The sequence below is a fragment of the Macaca nemestrina genome, chromosome 4, assembly GCF_043159975.1.
Source record: "Macaca nemestrina isolate mMacNem1 chromosome 4, mMacNem.hap1, whole genome shotgun sequence".
NCBI lineage: Eukaryota > Metazoa > Chordata > Mammalia > Primates > Cercopithecidae > Macaca > Macaca nemestrina.
Genome location: NC_092128.1, coordinates 18,870,034 through 18,894,060, shown reverse-complemented (window position 1 = coordinate 18,894,060; position 24,027 = coordinate 18,870,034). Strand labels below are relative to the sequence as shown.

At 38.6% G+C, this 24,027-nt stretch overlaps 1 protein-coding gene across 2 annotated transcripts in view; it reads right to left on the bottom strand.

The window, feature by feature from the left end:
• The window catches only part of LOC105471286 (lysine demethylase 7A), a 96,879-nt gene that overhangs the window by 10,546 nt on the left and 62,306 nt on the right, over window positions 1-24,027 (bottom strand). For both annotated transcript variants that reach the window (XM_011723674.2, XM_011723675.3), the window contains exons 10-17: window positions 18,890-18,981; window positions 16,486-16,575; window positions 7,235-7,444; window positions 5,515-5,639; window positions 4,498-4,652; window positions 2,868-2,965; window positions 2,231-2,379; window positions 1,892-2,100 (exon numbers count right to left, since the gene is read on the bottom strand). In XM_011723674.2, the coding sequence (XP_011721976.2) occupies window positions 1,892-2,100; window positions 2,231-2,379; window positions 2,868-2,965; window positions 4,498-4,652; window positions 5,515-5,639; window positions 7,235-7,444; window positions 16,486-16,575; window positions 18,890-18,981 (1,128 nt within the window). The remainder of the gene's footprint in view (window positions 1-1,891; window positions 2,101-2,230; window positions 2,380-2,867; window positions 2,966-4,497; window positions 4,653-5,514; window positions 5,640-7,234; window positions 7,445-16,485; window positions 16,576-18,889; window positions 18,982-24,027) is intronic.

Sequence of the window (24,027 nt, the reverse complement as noted above, 5' to 3'; positions counted from 1 at the left end):
TGATTCTCTCAAAGACTGTCTTCATTTATTCATTCATTCGCTAGACAAGTGAAGCAGTGAGATGGAGAAGGAACAAATAAATCTATAATTGTTTGTGATCAATTAGTTATAAACACCACCACACTCAGACCAGCCTCAAAGACCGTCTTTATATGATGGGTTTTGGGCTACATGCTGGAAGATCTACAATCAAATTTTTTTTTTTTTTTTTGAGACAGAGTTTCGCTCTTGTTGCCCAGGCTGGAGCGCAATGGCGTGATCTCGGCTCACTGCAACCTCCACCTCCCAGGTTCAAGCAGTTCTCCTGCCTCAGCCTCCCAAATAAGCTAGGATTACAGGCATGTGCCACCACGCCCAGCTAATTCTTGTATGTTTAGTAGAGATGGGGTTTCTCCTTGTTGGTCAGGCTGGTCTTGAACTTCCAACCTCAGGTGATCCGCCCGTCTCAGCCTCCCAAACTGCTGGGATTACAGGCATGAACTACTGCGCCCAGCGATACAGAATCAAATTCTATGGCCACCTATTGTATATGTAAAACCAATGCAATAATTCTCTCTAAAAATGGTACATTTTTCCACATAGAATAAAGGCAGGTATTTGCCTGAATTTTGCAGTATTTCCATGAAAGTGTTCAAAGGACTAAAGGAAGACAAAATGGTGCAGTAGAAAAACAGGCAAACCCAGATTTGAAATTGAGTTATTCCATTACCAAAGCAACTTTAGGCAACTTTCTCTCCAAACTTCAATTTCCTCTTATACAATAAGCAAAGACTTTGAGATCAGATGGTCCTGGCTTCAAATTCCAATACCACTGAATAATAGCTATGCGAAGTACGGACAAGTTAAGTTAAATTAGTTTTACTAAGTCTTATTTCCTTTACCAGTAAAATGGGAGTAATTTTACCTACAAGTATTGTTTTAAGAATTAAGTGAAATAACCAGGCATGGTGGCTCACACCTGTAATCTCAGCACTTTGGAAAGCAGAGGCAGGAGGATCACCTGAGCTCAGGAGTTGGAGACCAGTCTGGGCAACATAGTTGAGACCCTGTCTCTACAAAATATCAAAAAATTAGCCAGGTGTGGTGACATATATCTGTAGTTCCAGCTACTTGGGAGGCTGAGACAGGAAGATTGCTTGAGCCCTGGAGGTTGAGGTTACAGTGAGCCATATTTGTGCCACTGCATTCCAGCCTGGGCAACAGAGTGAGACAGTCTATAAATAAATAAATAAATAAATAAATAAATAAATAAAAATTATTTCAGTGAAATGGATGTCAGGCTCCTCGGGTAGGATCAAACACAATTATTATATAAGCATTCAATTTTAATATAGTACTATTTTCTCCCCAGTTGTCCTCAGGCTTTTTGGGATACAAACATTTTCTTTAAAGGCACAAAGAAGAAAACACTATGTGGCATGCCTAACACTGCCACTGAGTCCATTCTCTTTTCCTAATACTTTCTTTTCAAGTAGGAGAAAGAATAGCCTCAATCAGAAAGAAACAGTTCAAAACTTGTTTTTCCTCTCATAAAAGGAAAAAGGGCTGATTGTTCAAGCTTAGTTGACCATTTAAGGCACCAAAACACTCCTCCTTCCACTCTGATCAACCTGTCTGTAAAAGGGAAATAATACTAACTAGCTTGCAGTAACAATGGAAGAATGATGCTAGTGAACGCAATTGTCAATCCCAAGTAATTTACATTTTGAGGTCTTCTGCTTCCATCTTACATGATATGTCAGCATTGTGCTTTTTTTTTTTGGTCAACCTTCTTAACACATTTCCAACTAAAGATGCTTATTCATAATCTCTAACCTAAATGAGGATTATTGAGCCATTAAGTTGGGCACCATATGTTACTTTTTAGAGACGGATATTTTATGTTTCTTACCACATTCCACTGGTTTATGATAGCGATACAACTGCCTAACCTCAGGGTTACTGCTATGGCAGCTGCTGGGATCCTGGAGAGAGTTTCTTTCACCACTGCAGTCTGTGCTTTGTATCTGCCTTTGTAAACAAGTGGAATAGTGCAACCCTGCCATAGACAGCATGCCCTGAATAGCTTCTTCCTCTGTGCTCGTCGAGGTAGGACATTCCCTAAAGAGGAGATGACACAAAAACGGAGTCTATTTTTTCTGATGACATTTTTGGTAAAATGTAAAACTAAAAAAAATTTTCATAGTATTTCTTACAATATAATAAGACTTACTACTATCAGCAAGCCTACCTTTTAATTGGAATTTCACTTCTAGATGGCTTCTGGCTCTTTTGAAGGAAGTTCCTCATCACATTAGATTCCTCCTTAAAGTTGGATGTTATTTCTTGTTTCTTTTCATCACCTGAACTTTCAGACTCTTCAGTGGTAAAGTTATTTTTCTGAGATAGTAATTACACGAAACAAAGCTACATAAGAAATTGACCAAGTCTGTATAAATTAGTCCAAAAAGATTTTATACATCTAGGGAAAGTCAGAATCTTAATTATCATGGAATTATTTCTGTATTTCACATGGAAAAAAATGATAATCTCTATTAACTAGCTGAACATACTACCTTAAAAAAATACACAGTATAAGCTTCAAGGTAAAATAAAACATAATCCATGAGAAATATGAAACAAGGATAGTATAAGCAAAGGAGTCTCTCCCTCTACCCTTTCCAAAACCAGACAAAAGCTCTATGTCTCAAATGTGAATGGTCACATGATGGCGTGTGTGTACACTGACCACCACAGAAGACCCTGGGCTACATAAGTCAGAGAGACAAGCTTTGAGAAAAGCTGTCATTTGCCTTCCTTCCAGGAGAAGTTACGTGATGCTCATCTTTCCATCAAATAACGTACAAGCCACGGGGTCTCAGGCGTACCAGTGCAGTGCACTCGGGTCCAGAGTCTTCTGACTCAGAAATATCAGAATATCCGGATGATCTACTCCTGAGTTCTGATTTCACACGTGTAAAAAACCCTGAAAAAGAATGAAAAGATGAGAGAAAAATAGAAAGTCATTTGACTATGATGAACAAGGTGACAAAGTGATATTTAAAGTCCACCCAGCTTGTGATGTCTCTCAATCTCTTGCTCTACCTTCCTTTTTCACTTTTATTTTCTTTATTCTTTCTCCCCTTAAGGTCTTTCTCCATAATTGGCCAAGATACAGACTGAAGTATATTCTCAAATATTAAGTGTGGTATTTCCATAATTATATATTCCTTATTTGGATACATTGACTGTTTTATATTTCTTTCCAGAAGAAAAATGTTGAAACTAAAATTAGCTACTAGATGCGTTTCACACTTCTCCTTTTGCATTAGTTGTATCATTAGAAAACAAAAAGATAACTTTCCCAAACATAAAAAGCATTCACGTAGATAGTGAATTCAACATGCTTATAAACTGGGCTTTCTCTTTCATGAGGCACTGACATAGAGCAATGGTTCGATGGATTCCTGTTGATTAGCACCTGGCATGTGTGCAAAGGCAGAGTCACCAACTACAGCAGTGCCAATTTTACTCAAATTAGCAGGAACTGGGGTGTTCAACATGGATTAAATGTTAGTTATCTGGCCGGGCGCGGTGGCTCAAGCCTGTAATCCCAGCACTTTGGGAGGCCGAGACGGGCGGATCACGAGTTCAGGAGATCGAGACCATCCTGGCTAACACGGTGAAACCCCGTCTCTATTAAAATACAAAAAAAATTAGCCGGGCGAGGTGGCGAATGGCGTGAACCCGGGAGGCGGGGCTTGCAGTGAGCTGAGATCTGGCCACTGCACTCCAGCCTGGGCAACAGAGCTAGACTCCGTCTCCAAAAAAAAACAAAAAACAAACAAACAAAAAAAATGTTAGTTATCTGAAACATTTATTTGTCAAGTACCAAAATATTCATTCGAACTACTTTTTAAAATAGAAAGGAATACAGAGATCCTGAAATATGTTGAGAAATTAAGGCTTAATTCAAAGAAGAAAGACCTTAAGGAGAAGGAGTGTTACTATTTTGCCATACTGATGATAACCAATTAATAACCCAGTAAAGACCTTCTTGTCAACAAGTAATCAATTAAAACCACAATACATGGATTACTAACAGCTTCAGATTAGCTAATCATATATACTTCCTAATTCTGAAAACCATATACATGGTACCTGAAGTTATATGTAAAATTAAATTAAACTTGAAACTTTTATTTTGGGGAGTAGAGGCCTATAATATGCATGAGCTTTCAAGCGACTCTTTAAAAACTGACTAGAGGAGTGCATCCCTAATCCACATACATCCCCCTCACTGAGAACACCATGCCTGGCCACTACACCTCACTGGGCATTCATGTTCAGCACTTCTCTGATGGGTGAACTACTCAGACATACTTCAGATTTTTCAAGACAGTTTTAGGGACACAAAACTTTTCTGCTATTATAAACTTAAGAACTTCAAAATTAGCAAGTTACTTTACATATTATATTAGTAATGAAAAGATCTTTAAAATAACCATTAAAACATACTGTTCAGTGGTTTTTGAGATTCTTCATTTTCTACTCCCTCTATTCTTGAACGCTCTTCTATCTTCATTTTTGCCTTTTTTGTCCTTCTTTTATCCTCTTCATTTTCACTATCTGCTGTATAAAGACTCTGATCTGCAAAGGGCTGTCTTTCATCTCTGTATCAAGAAGTAAATATAATCAAGTTAGAATATAGTGCAAGACTCTGTAGCCAAACAGTATTTATTCCCCTCTCCCTTAATTTACAAAGAGTAGAGAATGGAAACATTGTCCCCATATTTCAATCAACTGTGTATGTACTAGGGATCTGAGGTTTGTTTTTTGTTTGTTTTTTGAGACAGGGTCTTGCTCTGTTGCCCTGGCTGCAGTGTAGTGGTGCAATCATAGCTCACTGTAACTTTGAACTCCTGGGCTCGAGCGATCCTCTCACCTCAGTTTCTCAAGCAGCCAGGACTACAGGCATGGCCACCACACCCAGCTAATTTAGTTTTAGTTTTTTGTAGAGATGGAGTCTCGCTAAGTTGCCCAGGCTAGTTTCAAACTCCTAGTCGCAGAGATCTTCCCACCTCAGACTCCCAAATCAACTTGGGATTACGGGTGTGAGCCACTGAGCTCACTACAGATTAAACAGGGATCCCCAACCCCTGGGCCATAGACTGGTACCAGTCCGTGGCCTGTGAGGAACTGGGCCGCACAGCAGGAGGTTAGTTAGTGGGCCAGTGAGCATTACCACCTCAGCTCTGTCTCCTGTCAGATCAGTGGCAGCATTAGATTGTCACAGGAGCGTGAACCATATTGTGAACTACACATGTCCAAGGGTTACACACTCCTTATGAGAATCTAATGCCTGATGATCTGAGGTGGAATAGTTTAATCCCAAAACCATTCCCTGGCTGAGAAACAATTGTCTTCCACAAAACCGGTCCCTGGTGCCAAAAGGGTTGAGGATCACTGGGTTAAATGAACAAAGGAAACCCAATGAAAATTAATCTATTTGATACTCTGATTTACTTTACATACTTAATTATTCTTCCATTTGTCAGCAGTAATCGTAGATCATTATCTTTCGCTCTCCATTCAGGTACCGTGGAAGATGGTTGGAGATGTTTGTTGAATTTTCCATTCAGTTTAGAGCTCAAGATGTCCTGAAGATATAAAAGCAGAACTTACTTACCATCCACCTTCAGGTAGCCCTGCTTGACTGAAAGAATACAGTATACCACCACCTCCCCCATGGTTCTGCATCTCAAAGATACAGGCAGCCACCTGGGCTTGGGGATATGCAGCAGTATGGCACTCCAGAGTTCCTAAAGCCAAAGCAAGAGTATGGCTCATCTTTCTGGAGGGCCATTAACCACGAAATGCATTCTAGAAAGTAAAACATAAAATATGCATAAAGTGAATTCAAAGAAATGTCATTCTTACAGAAAGCTGAAAAACTGGAGAAGTGCTGCCTCAGAGTATTTTAGCTCTCTTCCCCTTGCTTCTTCCTGCTAAAGTGCTAGCTACTGGGCCTTTCCATTCACCCATCCTTCATCTAATACCGAGTCAGCAACTTACAGGTCACCACGCTGCTACCACTACGAACAAGGGTCACCATGCGACATAAAGGTAGTAGCTGGTTTTTAATGTAGAAAAAAGACTTCCTTTTCATAGTGATTTTTCCCTTAATAATAAATAGAACCTTTCATAATAAGCTTAATCTTCTCTGATGATTACAGTTTAGAACAACATAATTTTAAAACAATATAATTACATACAATTTAAAATATTTAAGAAAGTTTTTTATATATGGGTTTTTTGTTTTTTTTTAAAAAGCCAGGATCTAGCTATGTTGGCCTTAAACTCCTGGGCTTAAATGATCCTCCTGACTTAGTCTCCTAAGTAGCTGGGACTACAGGCCCACACCACAGCACCTGGTTCTTCGATCTTACTCATTTAAAATGGTTGCTTATCCCCTACTTGGGATGTAAAAGTATGGATGATGCAGAGCTCACTAGAAAGTCACTACCATGTTCTGCAAAGGTGCTACACTGATCTCATTACTGCCTTCCACTTTCTTCTTTGTCCAGTAGGCCAGCACTTCACAAAGTTTAAGAGTTTCGTCTGACAGTCTCCCAGTCTAACAGTCCTCCAGGCTGACTGCTGGCTCAAGCAGAGGCTTTCAGCATTTGCTCTTCCTCTGCCTGTAATGTGATTCCTCCAACCACCGAGTAACCATTTGACTTCTTCCTATTTGTTATTCAGCTGTCGGTTCAAACCTGAGAGACTCTCTGACCACCTTAGCTAAGGCAGCCAGCTTTACCTCATCCCTCTTTATTCTGTTGTTCTATTGTTTTGGGTTTTTAAAGTAACACTTATCATCTGAAATTGTATTATTTTAGTATATGTCTCTGTCTCCCCATCCTTCCAGCTTGAACTAGGATGGAAGCTTCATGAGGGGCAGGGACTTAAGTTTTGCTCACAATGTTCTCCAGAGCCTAGAAGAGGAAGTGGTACTTGCTAAAGACTCAATAAACGTATCAGCAATCGAATGAGGTCTATTCATTCAAATTCTACACTAAAACCTAGAAAGATTTAGCACCGCTCCCTGTCACAGGCATAACTACTGGTTGATCTCTACAATGCTGCAGCCAAGATTAGATATCAACAACAGTCAGACTATATTCTCTTATTAAGCCTTTAAAGACTTTAAGGAACAGCCAAGTTTCTTTTTGTTGTCATGAAACATAATACTTGCCTCTTCCCATGGACACATCTCTAATCTTTTGAGGACCTCCCTTGTGTGGAGCTCTAGGATGTCTAGGTTAGAAGGAGTTCGGACATTATGATCTCGAAGTTTCCTCATCTTTCTTCGGGAATGGTATGGGGAAGTTGCTTCATTTGAGGATCGTGAAACTGGACACACAGTAGGAATTCCCTGAGATTTAACTGGTTTGCCGTTTTCCTCCTTTAAGAATTAAAATCAGAGTATTTTTATGAGAAGGCTACTACATACATACATGACTAACTAGTCATCCATAAAAATATTTTAGAAAACAAAAACCATTCAGTTTAACCATATAAACACAAAAAAGACTAAACCCTGAGATTCAAAAAGCTTTGCTGAGACCTTTATATCCCTTCTCTCCCCAACGTAATATACGTGAACATATTTGATTTTTTTTTTTTTTTTTTTGAGTCAGGGTCTCGCTCTTGTCACCCAGGCTGCAGTGTGTGAAGTGCAGTGGTGCAATCTTGTCTCACTGCAATCTCTGCCTCCTGGGCTCAAGCAATCCTCCTACCTTAGCCTCCCAAGTAGCTGGGACTACAGGCGCACGCCACTGCACCAGGCTAATGTTTTAGAGACAGGGATTTGCCATGTTGCCCAGGCTGGTCTTGAACTCCTGAGCTCAGGGGATCCACCTGCCTCAGCTTCCCAAAGTGCTGGGATTACAGGTGTTAAATTAGCCACTGCAGTGGGCCTTGATTTTCAATATCTTATTAAAGGCTGTGTTGCATTCTACTGTATGGATATAGCTTAATTTTCTGACCTAATACTTACTGGTAGCCATTTAGGCTGCTGTTCTTTCCGACAACGAACATTCTTTTCACGTACATATTTGAATAAATTAATTACTTTTTAAAACAAAATGATACATCTATGTAGTTTTAAAAATCATTCTATAAGCATATCATGAAAAATAGCAGTCTCCTCTTCCCCATCCCTGACTCTCATTCTCCAGAGGCAACCACTTGCAAAATTTTTTACTGTGGTAACATAAGCATAAAATCTGCCATTTTAACAATTTTTAAGTGTACAGTTTAGTGGCATTAAGTAGAGTCACAGTGTTGTGCAACCATCACTGCCATCCATCTCCAGAACCTTCTCATCTGCACAAACTGAAACTGTACCCAGTACACAATAATTTCCCATTCTCCCTTCCCACCAACCCCTAGCAACTATGATTCTACTTGCGTTCTCTATGAATTTGACACCTCTAGGAACCTCATATAAGTGGAATTTTATAAGATTTGTCCTTTGGTGACTGGCTTACTTCACTTAGCAAAATATCTTCAAGGTTCATCCACGCTGTAGCATGTGTCAGCATTCCCTTCGTTTTAATTTTTATTATACTTTAAGTTCTAGGGTACATGTGCACGACATGCAGGTTTGTTACATATGTATACACGTGCCATGTTGGTGTGCTGCACCCATTAACTCGTCATTTACATTAGGTATATCTCCTAAAGCTATCCCTCTCCTTTACCCCCACCCCACGACAGGTCCCAGTGTGTGATGTTCTCTACCCTGCGTCCAAGTGTTCCCATTGTTCAATTCCCACCTATGAGTGAGAACATGCGGTATTTGGTTTTCTGTCCTTGCGACAGTTTGCTCAGAATGATGGTTTCCAGCTTCATCCATGTCCCTACAAAGGACATGAACTCATCCCTTTTTATGGCTGCATAGTGTTTCATAGTGTGTATGTGCCACATTTTCTTAATCCAGTCTATCACTGACGGACATTTGGGTGGGTTCCAAGTCTTTGCTATTGTGAATAGTGCCACAATAAACATACTTGTGCATGTTTCTTTATAGCAGCATGATTTATAATCCTTTAGGTATATACCCAGTAATGGGATGGCTGGGTCAAATGGTATTTCTAGTTCTAGATCCTTAAGGAATCGCCACACTGTCTTCCACAATGGTTGAACTAGTTTACAGTTCCACCAACAGTGTAAAAGTGTTCCTATTTCTCCACATCCTCTCCAGCACCTGCTGTTTCCTGACTTTTTAATGATCACCAGTCCAACTGGTGTGAGATGGTATCTCATTGTGGTTTTGATTTGCACTTCTCTGATGGCCAGTGACGATGAGCATTTTTTCATGTGTCTGTTTGCTGCATAAATGTCTTCTTTTGAGAAGTGTCTGTTCATATCCTTTGCCCACTTTTTGATGGGGCTGATTTTTTCTCGTCAATTTGTTTAAGTTCTTTGTAGATTCTGGATATTAGCCCTTTGTCAGATGGGTAGATTACAAAATTTTTCTCCCATTTTGTAGGTTGCATGTTCCCTCTGATGGTAGTTTCTTTTGCTCTGCAGAAGCTCTTTAGTGTAATTAGATTCCATTTGTCAATTCTGGCTTTTGTTGCCATTGCTTATGGTGTTTTAGTCATGAAGTCCTAGCCCATGCCTATGCCTGAATGTAACTGCCTAGGTTTTCTTCTAGGGTTTTTATGGTTTTAGGTCTAACATTTAAGTCTTTAATCCATTTTGAATTAAATTTCACATAAGGTGTAAGGAAGAGATCCAGTTTCAGCTTTCTACATATGAGCCAATTTTCCCGAGCACCATTTATTAAATAGGGAATCCTTTCCCCATTTCTTGTTTCTGTCAGGTTTGTCAAAGATCAGATGGTTGTAGATGTGTGGTATTAATTCTGAGGGCTCTGTTCTGTTCCATTAGTCTACATCTCTGTTTTGGTAAAAAAAAAAAAAAAAAAAAAAAAAAAAAAAAAGTACCATTTTCATGATACTGATTCTTTCTATCCATGAGCATGGAATGTTCTTCCATTTGTTTGTGTTGTCTTTTATTTCATTGAGCAGTGGTTTGTAGTTCTCCTTGAAGAGGTCCTTCACATTCCTTGTAAGTTGGATTCCTAGGTACTTTATTCTATTTGAAGCAACTGTGAATGGGAGTTCACTCATGATTTGGCTCTCTGTTTGTCTGTTATTGGTGTATAGGAATGCTTGTGATTTTTGCACATTGATTTTGTATCCTGAGACTTTGCTGAAGTTGCTTATCAGCTTAAGGAGATTTTGGGCTGAGACAATGGGGTTTTCTAAATCATGTCTCTGCAAAAAGGGACAATTTGACTTTCTCTTTTCCTAACTGAATACCCTTTCTTTCTTTCTCCTGCCTGACTGCCCTGACCAGAACTTCCAATACTATGTTGAATAGGAGTGGTGAGAGAGGGCATCCCTGTCTTGTGCCAGTTTTCAAAGGGAATGCTTCCAGTTTTTGCACATTAAGTACGATATTGGCTGTGGGTCAGTCATAAATAGCTCTTATTATTTTGAGATACGTTCCATCAATACCGAATTTACTGAGAGTTTTTAGCATGAAGGGCTGTTGAATTTTGTGAAAGGCCTTTTCTGCATCTATTGAGATAATCATGTGGTTTTTGTCTTTGGTTCTGTTTATATGATGGATTACATTTACTGATTTGCTTATGTTGAACAGCCTTGCATCCCAGGGAGGAAGCCAACTTGATCATGTTGGATAAGCTTTTTGATGTGCTGCTGGATTTGGTTTGCCAGTATTTTATTGAGGATTTTTGCATCCATGTTCATCAGGGATATTGGTCTAAAATTTTTTTTGTTGTGTCTCTGCCAGGCTTTGGTATCAGGATAATACTGGCCTCATAAAATTAGTTAGGGAGGATTCCCTCTTTTTCTATTGATTGGAATATTTTCAGAAGGAATGGTACCAGCTCTTCTTTGTACCTCTGGTAGAATTCAGCTGTGAATCCATCTGGTCCTGGACTTTTTTTGGTTGGTAGGTTATTAATTATTGCCTCAATTTCAGAGCCTGTTATTGGTCTATTCAGGGATTCAATTTCTTCCTGGTTTAGTCTTGGGAGGGTGTATGTGTCCAGGAATGTATCCATTTCTTCTAGATTTTCTAGTTTATTTGTGTAGAGGTGTTTATAGTATTCTATGATGGTAGTTTGTATTTCCATGGGATTGGTGGTGATATCCCTTTTATCATTTTTTATTGCCTCTCCGCTTTTCTTCTTTATTAGTCTTGCTAGCGGTCTATCAATTTTGTTGATCTTTTCAAACAACCAGTTCCTGGATTCATTGATTCTTTGAAGGGTTTTTTTGTGTCTCTATCTCCTTCAGTTCTGCTCTGATCTTAAGTTATTTCTTGCCTTCTGCTAGCTTTTGAATTTGTTTGCTCTTGCTTCTCTAGTTCTTTTAATTGTGATGTTAGGGTATCAATTTTAGATCTTTCCTGCTTTCTCTTGTGACCATTTAGTGCTATAAATTTCCCTCTACACACTGCTTTAAATGTGTCCCAGAGATTCTGGTATGTTGTGCCTTCGTTCTCATTGGTTTCAAAGAACATCTTTATTTCTGCCTTCATTTCATTATGTACCCAGTAGTCATTCAGGAGCAGGTTGTTCAGTTTCCATGTAGTTGTGCAGTTTTGAGTGAGTTTCTTAATCCTGAGTTCTAATCTCATTGCATTGTGGTCTGACAGACAGTTTGTTATAGCTTCTGTTCTTTTACATTTGCCGAGGAGTGCTTTACTTCCAATTATGTGGTCAATTTTGGAGTAAGTGTGATGTGGTGCTAAGAAGAACGTATATTCTGTTGATTTGGGGTGGAGAGTTCTGTAGATGTCTATTAGGTCTGCTTGGTGCAGAGCTGAGTTCAAGTCCTGGATATCTTTTTTAACTTTCTTTTTTATTTATTTTTTGAGACGGAGTCTCATGCTGTTGCCCAGGCTGGAGTGCAGTGGCGCGATCTCGGCTCACTGCAAGCTCCGCCTCCTGGGTTCACGCCATTCTCCTGCCTCAGCCTCCTGAGTAGCTAGGACTACAGGCGCCCGCCACCACGCCCGGCTAATTTTTTGTATTTTTAGTAGAGACGGGGTTTCACTGTGGTCTCGATCTCCTGACCTTGTGATCCGCCCGCCTCGGCCTCCCAAAGTGCTGGGATTACAGGCTTGAGCCACCGCGCCCGGCCTCTTTTTTAACTTTCTGTCTCGTTGATCTGTCTAATGTTGACAGTGGCGTGTTAAAGTCTCCCATTATTATTGTGTGGGAGTTGAAGTCTTTTTGTAGGTCTCTAAGGACTTGCTTTATGAATCTGGGTGCTCCTGTACTGGGTGCATATATATTTAGGATACTTAGTTCTTCTTGTTGAATTTATCCCTTTACCATTATGTAATGGCCTTCTTTGTCTCTTTTGATCTTTGTTGGTTCAAAGTCTGTTTTATCAGAGACTAGGATTGCAACCCCTGCTTTTGTTTTCCATTTGCTTGACAGATCTTCCTCCATCCCTTTATTTTGAGCCTATGTGTGTCTCTGCATGTGAGATGGGTCTCCTGAATACAGCACACTGATGGGTCTTGACTCTATCCAATTTGCCAGTCTATGTCTTTTAATTGGAGGATTTAGGACATTTACATTTAAGGTTAATATTGTTATGTGTGAATCTGATCCTGTCATTATGATGTCAGCTGGTTATTTTGCTCATTAGTTGATGCAGTTCCTTCCTAGCATCAATGGTCTTTCCATTTTGGCATGTTTTTGCAGTGGCTGGTACTGGTTGTTCCTTTCCATGTTTAGTGCTTCCTTCAGGAACTCTTGTAGGGCAGGCCTGGTAGTGACAAAATCTCTCAGCATTTGCTTGTCTGTAAAGGATTTTATTTCTCCTTCACTTATGAAACTTAGTTTGGTTGGATATGAAATTCTGGGTTGAAAAATCTTTTCTTTAAGAATGTTGAATATTGGCTCCCACTCTCTTTTGGCTTATAGAGTTTCTGCCAAGAGATCCGCTATTAGTCTGATGGGCTTCCCTTTGCGGTTAATCTGACCTTTCTCTCTGGCTGCCCTTAACATTTTTTCCTTCATTTCAACTTTGGAGAATCTGACAATTATGGGTCTTGGAATTGCTCTTCTCAAGGAGTATCTTTGCGGTGTTCTCTGTATTTCCTGAATTTGAATGTTGGCCTGCCTTGCTAGGTTGGGGAACTTCTCCTGGATAATATCCTGAAAAGCATTTTCCAACTTGGTTCCATTCTCCCCTTCACTTTCAGGTACACCAATCAGACGTAGATTTGCTCTTTTCACATAGTCCCACATTTCTTGGAGGCTTTGTTCGTTCCTTTTTACTCTTTTTTCTCTAAACTTCTCTTCTCACTTCATTTCATTCATCTGATCTTCAATCACTGATACCCTTTCTTCCAGTTGATCGATTCGGCTCCTGAAACTTGTGCATGCGTCACACAGTTGTCGGGCCATGGTTTTCAGCTCCATCAGGTCATTTAACGTCTTCTCTATGCTGGTTATTCTAGTTAGCCATTCATCTAATCTTTTTTCAAGATTTTTAGCACCTTTGTGATGGGTTCGAACATCCTCCTTTAGCTTGGAGAAGTTTGTTATTACCGATCTTCTGAGGCCTACTTCTGTCAACTCGTCAAAAGTCATTCTTCGTCCAGCTTTGTTCCATTGCTAGCAAGGAGCTGCATTCCTTTGGAGGTGAAGAGGTGCTCTGATTTTTGGAATTTTCAGCTTTTCTGCTCTGTTTTCTCCCCATCTTTGTGGTTTTATCTACCCTTGGTCTTTCATGATGGTGACCTAGAGATGGGGTTTTGGTGTGGATGTCCTTCATGTTTGTTAGTTTTCCTTCTAACAGTCAGGACCCTCAGCTGCAGGTCTGTTGGAGTTTGCTGGATGTCCACTCCAGACCCTGTTTGCCTGGGTATCACAAACGGAGGCTGCAGAACAGCAAATATTGCAGAACAGCAAATGTTGCTGCCTGATCCTTCCTCTGGAAGCTTCATCTCAGAGAGGCACCCAGCTGTATGAGGTGTCAGTCACCCCCTACTGGGAGGTGTCTCCCAGTTAGGCTACTCCGGGGTCAGGGACCCACTTGAGGAGGCAGTCTGTCCATTCTCAGATCTCAAACTCCATGCTGGGAGAACCACTACTCTCTTCAAAGCTGTTGGACAGGGACGTTTAAGTCTGCAGAAGTTTCTGCTCCTTTTGTTCAGCTATCCCCTGCCCCCAGAGGTGGAGTCTACAGAGGCAGGCAGGCGTGGTGGGCTCCACCCAGTTTGAGCTTCCCGGCAGCTCTGTTTACCTAGTGAGTCTCAGCAATGGCAGACGCCCCTCTCCTAGCCTCGTTGCCGCCCTGCAGTTCAATCTCAGACTGCTGTGCTAGCGGTGAGCAAGACTCCGTGAGCGTGGGACCCTCCAAGCCAGGCACAGGATATAATGTCCTCATGTGCTGTTTGCTAAGACCATTGGAAAAGCGCAGTATTAGGGTGGGAGTGTCCTGATTTTCCAGGTACCATCTGTCATGGCTTCCTTTAGCTAGGAAAGGGAATTCCCCAACCTCTTGCACTTCCCAGGTGAGGCGATGCCCTGCCCTGCTTCAGTTCACGCTCCGTGGGCTGCACCCACTGTCCAACAAGCCCCAGTAAGAGGAACCCAGTACCTCCGTTGGAAATGCAGAAATCACCCATCTTCTGTGTCACTCACGCTGGGAACTGTACACTGGAGCTGTTCCCATTTGGCCATCTTGGAACCCTCCCAGTCAGCATTTCCTTCTTTTATAAGGCTGAGTAGTATTCCACTGTGAGTATGTACCACACTTTATCTATTCACCTGCTGATGGACACCTGGGTTGCTTGGTCTACCTTCTGGCTACTGCAGATAATGCTGCTATCAACATTGATGCACAAATACCTGTTTGAGTCACTGCTATCAATTCTTCTAGGTATATAGCCAGGACTTCCAACTCTTCTAAATGGTTTTCCCTCCAGTTATTTGCCTCCAAATTATAAAATGACATGTTTATACTGTTTTCAGCTTCAGATATTACTGAATTCCTATCATGCAAGATGAAGTCTTAATCCTTACACATCTCTCTTAAACATGCACATACCTCCCTTTCCTTCAATATTCAGTAAATTGGACTCAGTAAAAATTATTAACTCAGTGACACATAACATATTGTCATTACATTCCTTTATTCAATCACTAATTGATTCCCAAATTATCCACTAGAAGAATACAAACATTCAAACACATTTGGTGATCTAATAATTTTATATTTTTCTCTGGAGACATCCTTCCTGAATAGGATTGCCAGATAAAGTATAAGACACCCAGCTAAACTTGAATTTCAGGTCATAACAAATATGGATCCTTTCATTCCCCTGATCCATCCTGGACTGGCTGCTCTCTGGGACAGTCTAATTATTCTTCCAAGTGTATTCTACCACTTTAAATTTGTAATACTAATTTAGAGTTGATTGACATTTTCAGAGATGACACTCCCATTTATTTAACTATTGTTTTACTTCTATAAGTAAAGATTTATAGTTTTTTTATATAGAATCACACCTTTCATTGTAAGTTTATTCTTCATTTTGGTTATCATGCATGATATTTATATATGTATAAACTTACATATATATTTAAGATCAGATATATGACTTTTGACACTAAACCAATTTAAATGTGATTACTATAACACTTTAAAAACAGAACATATTTTTCTCCTGTATCTGAACACAGAGAATTACATATTCTATCCATTGATATTAAACCAAGCATTTTAATATTTTGTAAATGTATACCTCTTTTCATTCTCCAAACACAGCCCTAATATAAGCTGTTAAATCATCAGCTGGCCTCCATTCCTCCACCGAATTTCCTCTCAATTTAAGCTAGACACTAACAGAACAACCTTCTTGAAGAATTACTTTAAAACACCCTTTCTTAAACACCAAGAACAGCTCTTAATAAACTAAAATATCTAATCAGATTTTCTGAGCTTTTATTAAAGGGCATTTACCTAAGCATCTCCTTGCCCCACTCTACTGCTTAACATCCCTCTCTCCATCCCAGCTTCCCTAGCTTGACTCACTCACCTTACATTTCTTCTCTTGTTCTAATGATACAAACATGTATTCCTCTCTGGGTAGCTGAAATTAATTGGATCTAAAAGTTCTACTGTTTATACTCGTATTTTTTATTTTTTTAAGTATCCTAAAGTAACCTGGTAACTGTTTCCTTATTACTTCATGAGAATACAATATTACAAATTTCTCTCAAGGACTTCAGAAGCCTGAAATACCTCCAAATACTCAGCTCATTATATTTCTTCTAAGTGTGTAAGAGTTTTGAAATACTTGTAGAGTGGGGATAGATCCATTTGCTTCTCAAAGCAGATAATAACCAAGCATTTACATGACAGTTTCTACTCTTACCTCTATTGCTCGAATTACTTTAGAAAGTTCTTTAATAAGGTGTCCAGGTCTAACATTGTCTGGAATTTCAAAGGCATGTTCAGATACAAGCTGTATTTGGATTAATAAAAATAAGAAAACCAAAGTTATTTACACTTTAATATGTAAAAACAAATTTACTAAACCAATTTTTGGATTCTCTAGACTGTTACAGACATCACCAAATACTAGTAAGCCAGGTTTCAGAGTTTGTGTAGCTGGTATAATGCCTTCTAAGGAGATTCTCATTAACATACAAAATCCTCTTAGACTATGTCAAAAACAGACTTGTCTCACAGTTAATTTTGCTTTATATTGAGTAGTAACCTTGTACTCTACTCCTCAAAGCCTACTGTAATTCTAACTACTACTACTAATTAGTAAAGTAACCAATTAAGCTTAACATTTAATTCATAATGCATAAGGATTTTTAAGGAGAACACAGACACTAAAGGAATCCTAGTTTCTCTAGGGCAGTCTAATTTGAATACATTTTTGTACTTTTTTTTCTTTTAATAGGCAAAAGCAAAATAGAAGAGATCCCATCAATAGGAAAGGGGAAGGCTGGGCATGGTGACTCACACCTGTAAACCCAGCACTTTGGGAGGTTGAGGCTGGCGGATCACCTGAGGTCAGGAGTTCCAGACCAGCCTGGCCAACATGGTGAAATCCCGTCTCTACTAAAAATATAAAAATTAGCCGGGCGTGGAATCCCAGCTACTCGGGAGGCTGAGATAGGAGAATCACTTGAACCCAGGAAGCAAAGGCTGCAGTGAGCAGAGATTGTGCCACTGCACTCTAGCCTGCACAAGAGTGAGACTCCGTCTCAAAAAAAAAAAAAGCTCTAAAGGCAATTCTGATAAAGTGATAAAGTCACAAATTTGAGAATCACACATCTAAAGCCTTCAGTAGGATACAAATTATACCGTTTTGGCAACATATGCTTTATTTTATTTTTATCTTGTTAAACAGTTTTAAATTTGCTTATGGCTTTCCTTGTCACCTAGACAATAAGGTCTTTCACAGTGGAGGACATGATTTTTATTTTCCTGAATACTTCCACAGGGTTGTGCTCTGGTAGATATGAAGCAATGATAATACAGTGAAAAGGGAGTATAAAATTATTGAGACAGTAACCTATTAATTACTGTCTCCCAGCATTTCTTAAGAGCAAGATTTTTATTTCAAGGGGACAATCAAGAAATAAATACGGACAAGCCAGGTGCAGTGGCTCATGACTGTAATCCCAGCACTTTGGGAGGCCAAGATGGGTGGATCACCTGAGGTCAGGAGCTCAAGACCAGCCTGGCCAACATGGCGAAACCTCATTTCTACTAAAAAATACAAAAATTAGCTGGGCGTGGTGGCGCGCACCTGTAGTCCCAACTACTTAGGAGGCTGAGGCAGGAGAATCACTCGAACCCAGGAGGCGGAGGTTGCAGTGAGCCGAGATCGCACCACTGCACTCCAGCCTGGGCAACAGATTGAGACTCTGTTAAAAAAAAAAAAAAAAGAAAATATAGACATGTATTTTCATCAGCTCACATATGCATGTATCGTATTATGTGCAAAGTTCCACGGAGTTATAATAAAGATGAGAAAGACAGTCCCTGTTCAAGAGCTCACAGACCCAGTTGAAAGAAACACGAATATATTACTTTATAAACATTTGTTTTAAGCCCATAGGCACAAGAAATACAGCATGGATGCATAAGGGAAGGAAACACTAATTCTAAATGAAGATCTGGAGGTGGTGGGATTCAAATGCAAACAACTAGCTCATATTTTCATGAAAATGGAAAGCTCATGCTTGAAATTTGGACTCTCCTTTCCTTCACTTCTACATAAATCTAGCAGAGTGGTAAAGAGCATAGGCTTTGCAGTCCCAGAGATCTAAGTTTTAAGTCCTAACTTCACCAGTTCTCTTGGGCAAGTTACTTAACTCTGAACCCTGGCTTTCCCATATGTAGAATTGTGGTACCAATAGCACCTAGACCTCACACAGTTGGCTTTGAGGATTAAATGAGATTATGTTTATAAAGACAAAGCACAGTGCTCTCAGCACACTACAGCACAACTATAAGAGCTCAATGTTATTTATTATTATTCCATATCTATATGTTCATTTCTTAGTCAATTTCCTAAATATACTTTAATTAGTTTCTTTTCCAGATCAAAGATTAAAGAAATATCTAAATACTTTATTCTCATAACAGAAACCAGTACATTTGTATATACTGAATAATAAAATGGAGGTTGTATATAAAGCATGATTTCTATTGCCTCTACTACTGGCATTCACATGTGCTGTCAAAAGAGCACAAGGACTCTGTTTTCCTAATCTTGCAACATAAAACACAGTGATTTCACTGTCGAAACAACTTACTTCTTTTTTCATCCATAATTTTAAAGCAGTATGCAGTGCTTTCACTCCCTGTACTAGGTAAGCTTGAGGCTGGAAACCATCTTCTCTCAGTTCTGTAGGAACGGAAATGGGGTGAGAAAAAAAAAGTTAAAATGTTCTCAAGTTAAAAGGATTAACTTCAGATTTTGAGTAACCACCAAATATAAAACTATCCAACTTCCAAATTAATAAAAAGATAAAAAAGTGAAATATGAAACGATCAATCCAAAAAGACAAGAAAGAAAAAGAAACAGAATTACATTAAGTGTAATTTACTAAATACTCCAGTAAAAAGAAAGACCATTTCACTGGATTTAATTGTTTTGTGTAGAGATGGGGTCTCAGTATTTTGCTCAGGCTGGTCTCAAACTCCTGGCTTCAAGCAGTCCTCGAGCCCTGGCCTTCCAAAGTGCTGGGATTATAGGTGTGAGCCGCTGTATCTGGCCAGATTTTTAAACAAGCTAAATATGCATACATACCATATTTAAAAATATAGAAAGGTTTAAAATAAAAGGATGGGGAAAAGATACCAAGAGTCCAAAAGAAAGGGGGTGTAACTGTCATTAATAAAGGGTTATTTCATAATGACCAAGGATTCAATTCACCAGAAAGACATATGTAACCACTTAGAATTTGTACTAAATAACACAATATGAAAATATAGAAAACAATAACTAGACAGAACTACATGGAGAAATAACTCCACAATCACAGCGGAAGATTTTCAAATATTTTTCTTGGTAAGAGAGAAAGTGAACCAAAAACAAAAAAATCAGTAGGCATATATTCAATTTGAACAATATAAAGTTGATTCAATGGCCATGAATAGAATATCATACCCAGCAACTGCAGAATACACATTCTTTTCAAACACACACAGAACACTTACAAAATTCAACCATATTCCAGGACCATAAACAAGTCTCATCAAAGTCCAAGATCTAAACCATATATATGTTCATAATGCAGGTAAGCTAAAGAAAGCCTCTATGTTTAGAAATTAAGAAATGCAGATAGTAAAAAATAGACCAACATTTGGATCAAAGAAAAACACTGGAAATCAGACAATATGTTGGTTAAATAACGGAAACATATCAAAATGTGTTGTATACTATACATACAGGGAAATGCACAGCTTTAAATATTTATGTTAGAAGGCTGAAAATTAATGAACTGAAGACCCACAAAAAAGTTTTAATACCAAAAAAAAAGGATAAAAATCATAAGCAAAAATTAACAAAACAGCAAACAGAGCCTCAAACAAGTTCTTTAAAAAAACCAACAAAATTAATATAAAGAGAAAACAGGCACGAATATCCAGTATGGAGAATAGAAACAATGTCATTACAAATGCCACAGATATTCAGTAGGTAAGAGGATAACATGAAGAACTTTATGCCAACAAATGTCAAATTTTAGATGTAATTTCTAGATACATTTTAAGAAAATAATTTATACAAATGAACTCAATAATTATCTGGTAAACCTTTATGGTCATTTAATCACTAAAGATATTGACTCAGCAGTCAAAAATCTTCCCACAAAGAAAACTATAGACCCAGATCATCAGTGAGTTCTATTAGTCATTCAAAAAAGAAATCTTTCCAATTGTACACAAACTTCTCCAGAGATCAGAAACAGAAGGAACAATCCCAACATTTTGCCTAAGGCTAGCATAACTTTTTTTTTTTTTTTTTTGAGATGGAGTCTCGCTCTGTCGCCCAGGCTGGAGTGCAGTGGCGGGATCTCGGCTCACTGCAAGCTCCGCCTCCTAGGTTTACGCCATTCTCCTGCCTCAGCCTCCGGAGTAGCTGGGATTACAGGCGCCTGCCACCTCGCCCGGCTAATTTTTTGTATTTTTAGTAGAGATGGGGTTTCACCGTGTCTGCCAGGATGGTCTCGATCTCCTGACCTCGTGATCCGCCCGTCTCGGCCTCCCAAAGTGCTGGGATTACAGGCCTGAGCCACCGCGCCCGGCCGGCTAGCATAACTTTTATACCAAAATCTAACAAGGACAGTCTGAGAAAACAAAGCACAAGCCAATTTCACTCATATGCCAAAATCAAACAAATGCACACACGCACACACCCATATGTAATACACAGTTACATATAGAATATATAAAATATAAGCATATAGATAGAATACAAACAATATACTAACCTAATGGTATATAAAAATTATAGGTTGAGTTAATAATAGAAAATAAATTAATATAACCACTAAATTAAAAGGTTAAAGAAGAAAAATCATGGAGCTTTTCATATACGCAGGCAAAGCTTTTGATAAAAATTAAACTACTACTGATCATTTTTTAAAAGAAAGGAAAAAAACAACCTCTTAGCTAGCTTAGAATAGACAAGCATTTGATAAAGGTTATCAACAAAAAGCCTACAACAAAGGTAATAATGGCAAAAGATTGAAAGCTTTCCTTCTGAGACTGAGAACAAAGATAGAGCTGCCCACCTTTGCCATTTCTATTCACTATTTCCCTGGAGGTCCTAGACAACCCGGTAAAGCAATGAAAAAAAAAAAAAGATATAAATATTAGAAAAGAAGGAACAAGACTGTCGTTATTCAACGTGGATGTATATGACTGTGTATTAGAGAATCAAACAAAAGCCTCAGATAAATGATTAAAGAATAGATTTTAACAAGGTTGCTAAAACCAGTATAAAAAGTAACTGCTTCTATATTCCAGTATCACATGGTAAGTTGAACCATATGAAATTGCTAATATTTGACTATATTTGAAGTAAAAAACAGAAATGTCATGTGAGTTCAACCATATGTATATACATAGTAATGACTGATATGGTTTGGATCTGCATCCCCACCCAAATCTCATGTTCAATTGTAATCCCCAAATGTTACAGGTGGGGCCTGGTGGGAGGTGATTTGATCATGGGGCTGGATCCTTCATGAATGGTTTTGCACCATCCTCTTGGTGTTGTTCTTGTGACAGTTGAGTTCTTGTGAGATCTGGTTGTTTTAAAGTGTGCAGCACCTCCCACTTCACCCTATCTTGCTCCTGTTCCCCCTTTGCCTTCCACCACGGTTGTGTCTCCTGAGGCCTCCCCAGAAGCTAAGCAGATGCCAGCATCGTGCTTCCTATAGAGCCTGAGGAACCCTGAGCCAATCAAACTTCTTTTCTTTATAAATTACCCAGTCTCAGGTATTTCTTTATAGCAATGCAAGAACAGACTAATACAACGATATGTGTTTTTATAATAGCACTAAAAAAAGAACTACTTTGGAATAAATCTAGCAAGAGATATCTATGCAAAATTTTTAGAAGAAAAAATAAGAAATGCCAAAAGACATTAAAGATCTAAATAAACAGAGATGTTCCATGTCATTTTTAGAAAACTCAGTATTTACTGACATCAAATTTTGCCCAAATTGATCTCTAGAGTTAACACCTTCAAAAGAAAAAAAACCTCCACGTTATTATTTACTTGTTTGGTTGCGTTTGGTAGGGTGGTGTTGGCTTGTAATAGGGTAACTCAAAAATTTATATAAAAATGAAAGGGGAAAGAAAAACGAAGACATACTTGAAGAAGGAGGACCTACCAGATATCAAGTCTTACCAAAGGTTAATAAGAGTGTGTGCTTGGTGGAGAGACAGACTGCTAGCCCACTGGAACAGAAGGGTGGGTGAGTATGTGTGTTTATGTCCCAAGACCTACACAGGTATCAACACACGATACAGGAGACGAGCGGTGTTTATGAAGAACAGAAAAAGAATGGATTACTCAAAATATGGTGCTGGGACAAGTGGATATTTACACGAAAGCAAGTGAAAATATACTCCCACCATCCATTAAAAAAAAAAAGAAAGAAAAAGAAAAAAATCAATTCCAAGTGAGTTAAAGGCCTAAATGCAAAACACAAGTAAAAGCTTTTAGAAAACAAGGATCTCTGCAAGACCTAGGGATAAGAAAGAACTACTTAAACAAGGCACAGGAAGCACTAACCATAAAAGTTGAAAAAATACTATTTTAAATTTAAGAAATTTTGTCCTTCAGTTAAAGAGAAAATCCAAAAGGCCTATACACATATGAAGAAAACTACCCGATTCCATTAATAATCAGGGAAATGCACATTAAAAGCACAAAGAATACTACTTTATATCCATGAGATTTGCAAAAATTATAACCTAACAATACCAAGTGTTGGCCAGAGCATAGAGCTTTGGGAACTTGTTTGCCCTGCCATGGAAATGGGAATTGGAAACAATTTGGCAGCAACTACTAAATTCTATCTATGACCTAGCAATTAGGCCTGTTTCCTGGAGTAATTCTTGCACTAGGTGACAAAGACAAGAACTTCTTAGCAGCATCTTCCATAATTGCCAAAAACCAAAAATAACTCCAAAACGTCAAACTTGCAGAATCAGTGTATGTGTATATATATATATAACATATATATATATATATATATATATATCTCACAGTATATTCATACAACAGAATACTCTAGCAATGAAAAAGAACTACAGGCACACACAAAAACATGGATGAATCTCACAAACAATGCTGAGTAAAAGGTTACAAGAGAATACCAGTATGAATTTATTCATAGGAAGTTTACAAATGCTGAAAATTAAATTATTTTAATTTATAACATAGGTCTGGTAAAACTGAAGAAAAGGATTATCACAAAAGTCAGGATAATGGTTATCTCTAGAAGAGAAGCAAAAAGGTGTAATGAAAAAGGTAACAGAGCATTTCTAAGGTATTGGCAAGGCTGTTTTTGCTTAATTTGGGTAGTGGTTACCTGAGTAATAACAGCCTTATTCTTTACACAGTATGAACTTGTGTGTGATCTATATAATCGACTAGTTTAATAACAGAGTAAAGCAAATATAAATACACATAAACAAAAATGTTTTGAGTTTTTTAATCAAATTGTGATAATCTAAAACAAACAAAATATATTAGATGTGGTCCAAAATTCAGCTAAGTTGAAACGAAGGATTTTGCTTCTGCACAGTGGCTAATTTCCTTACACAAATCCAAACTGGTTCATTGTTTTACTATCACTGACATGAAACACAGTAAAGAGTTTCAGATGATTCAACCTCATTTAACCCACCATATAAGCCTTAGAACAGTCTG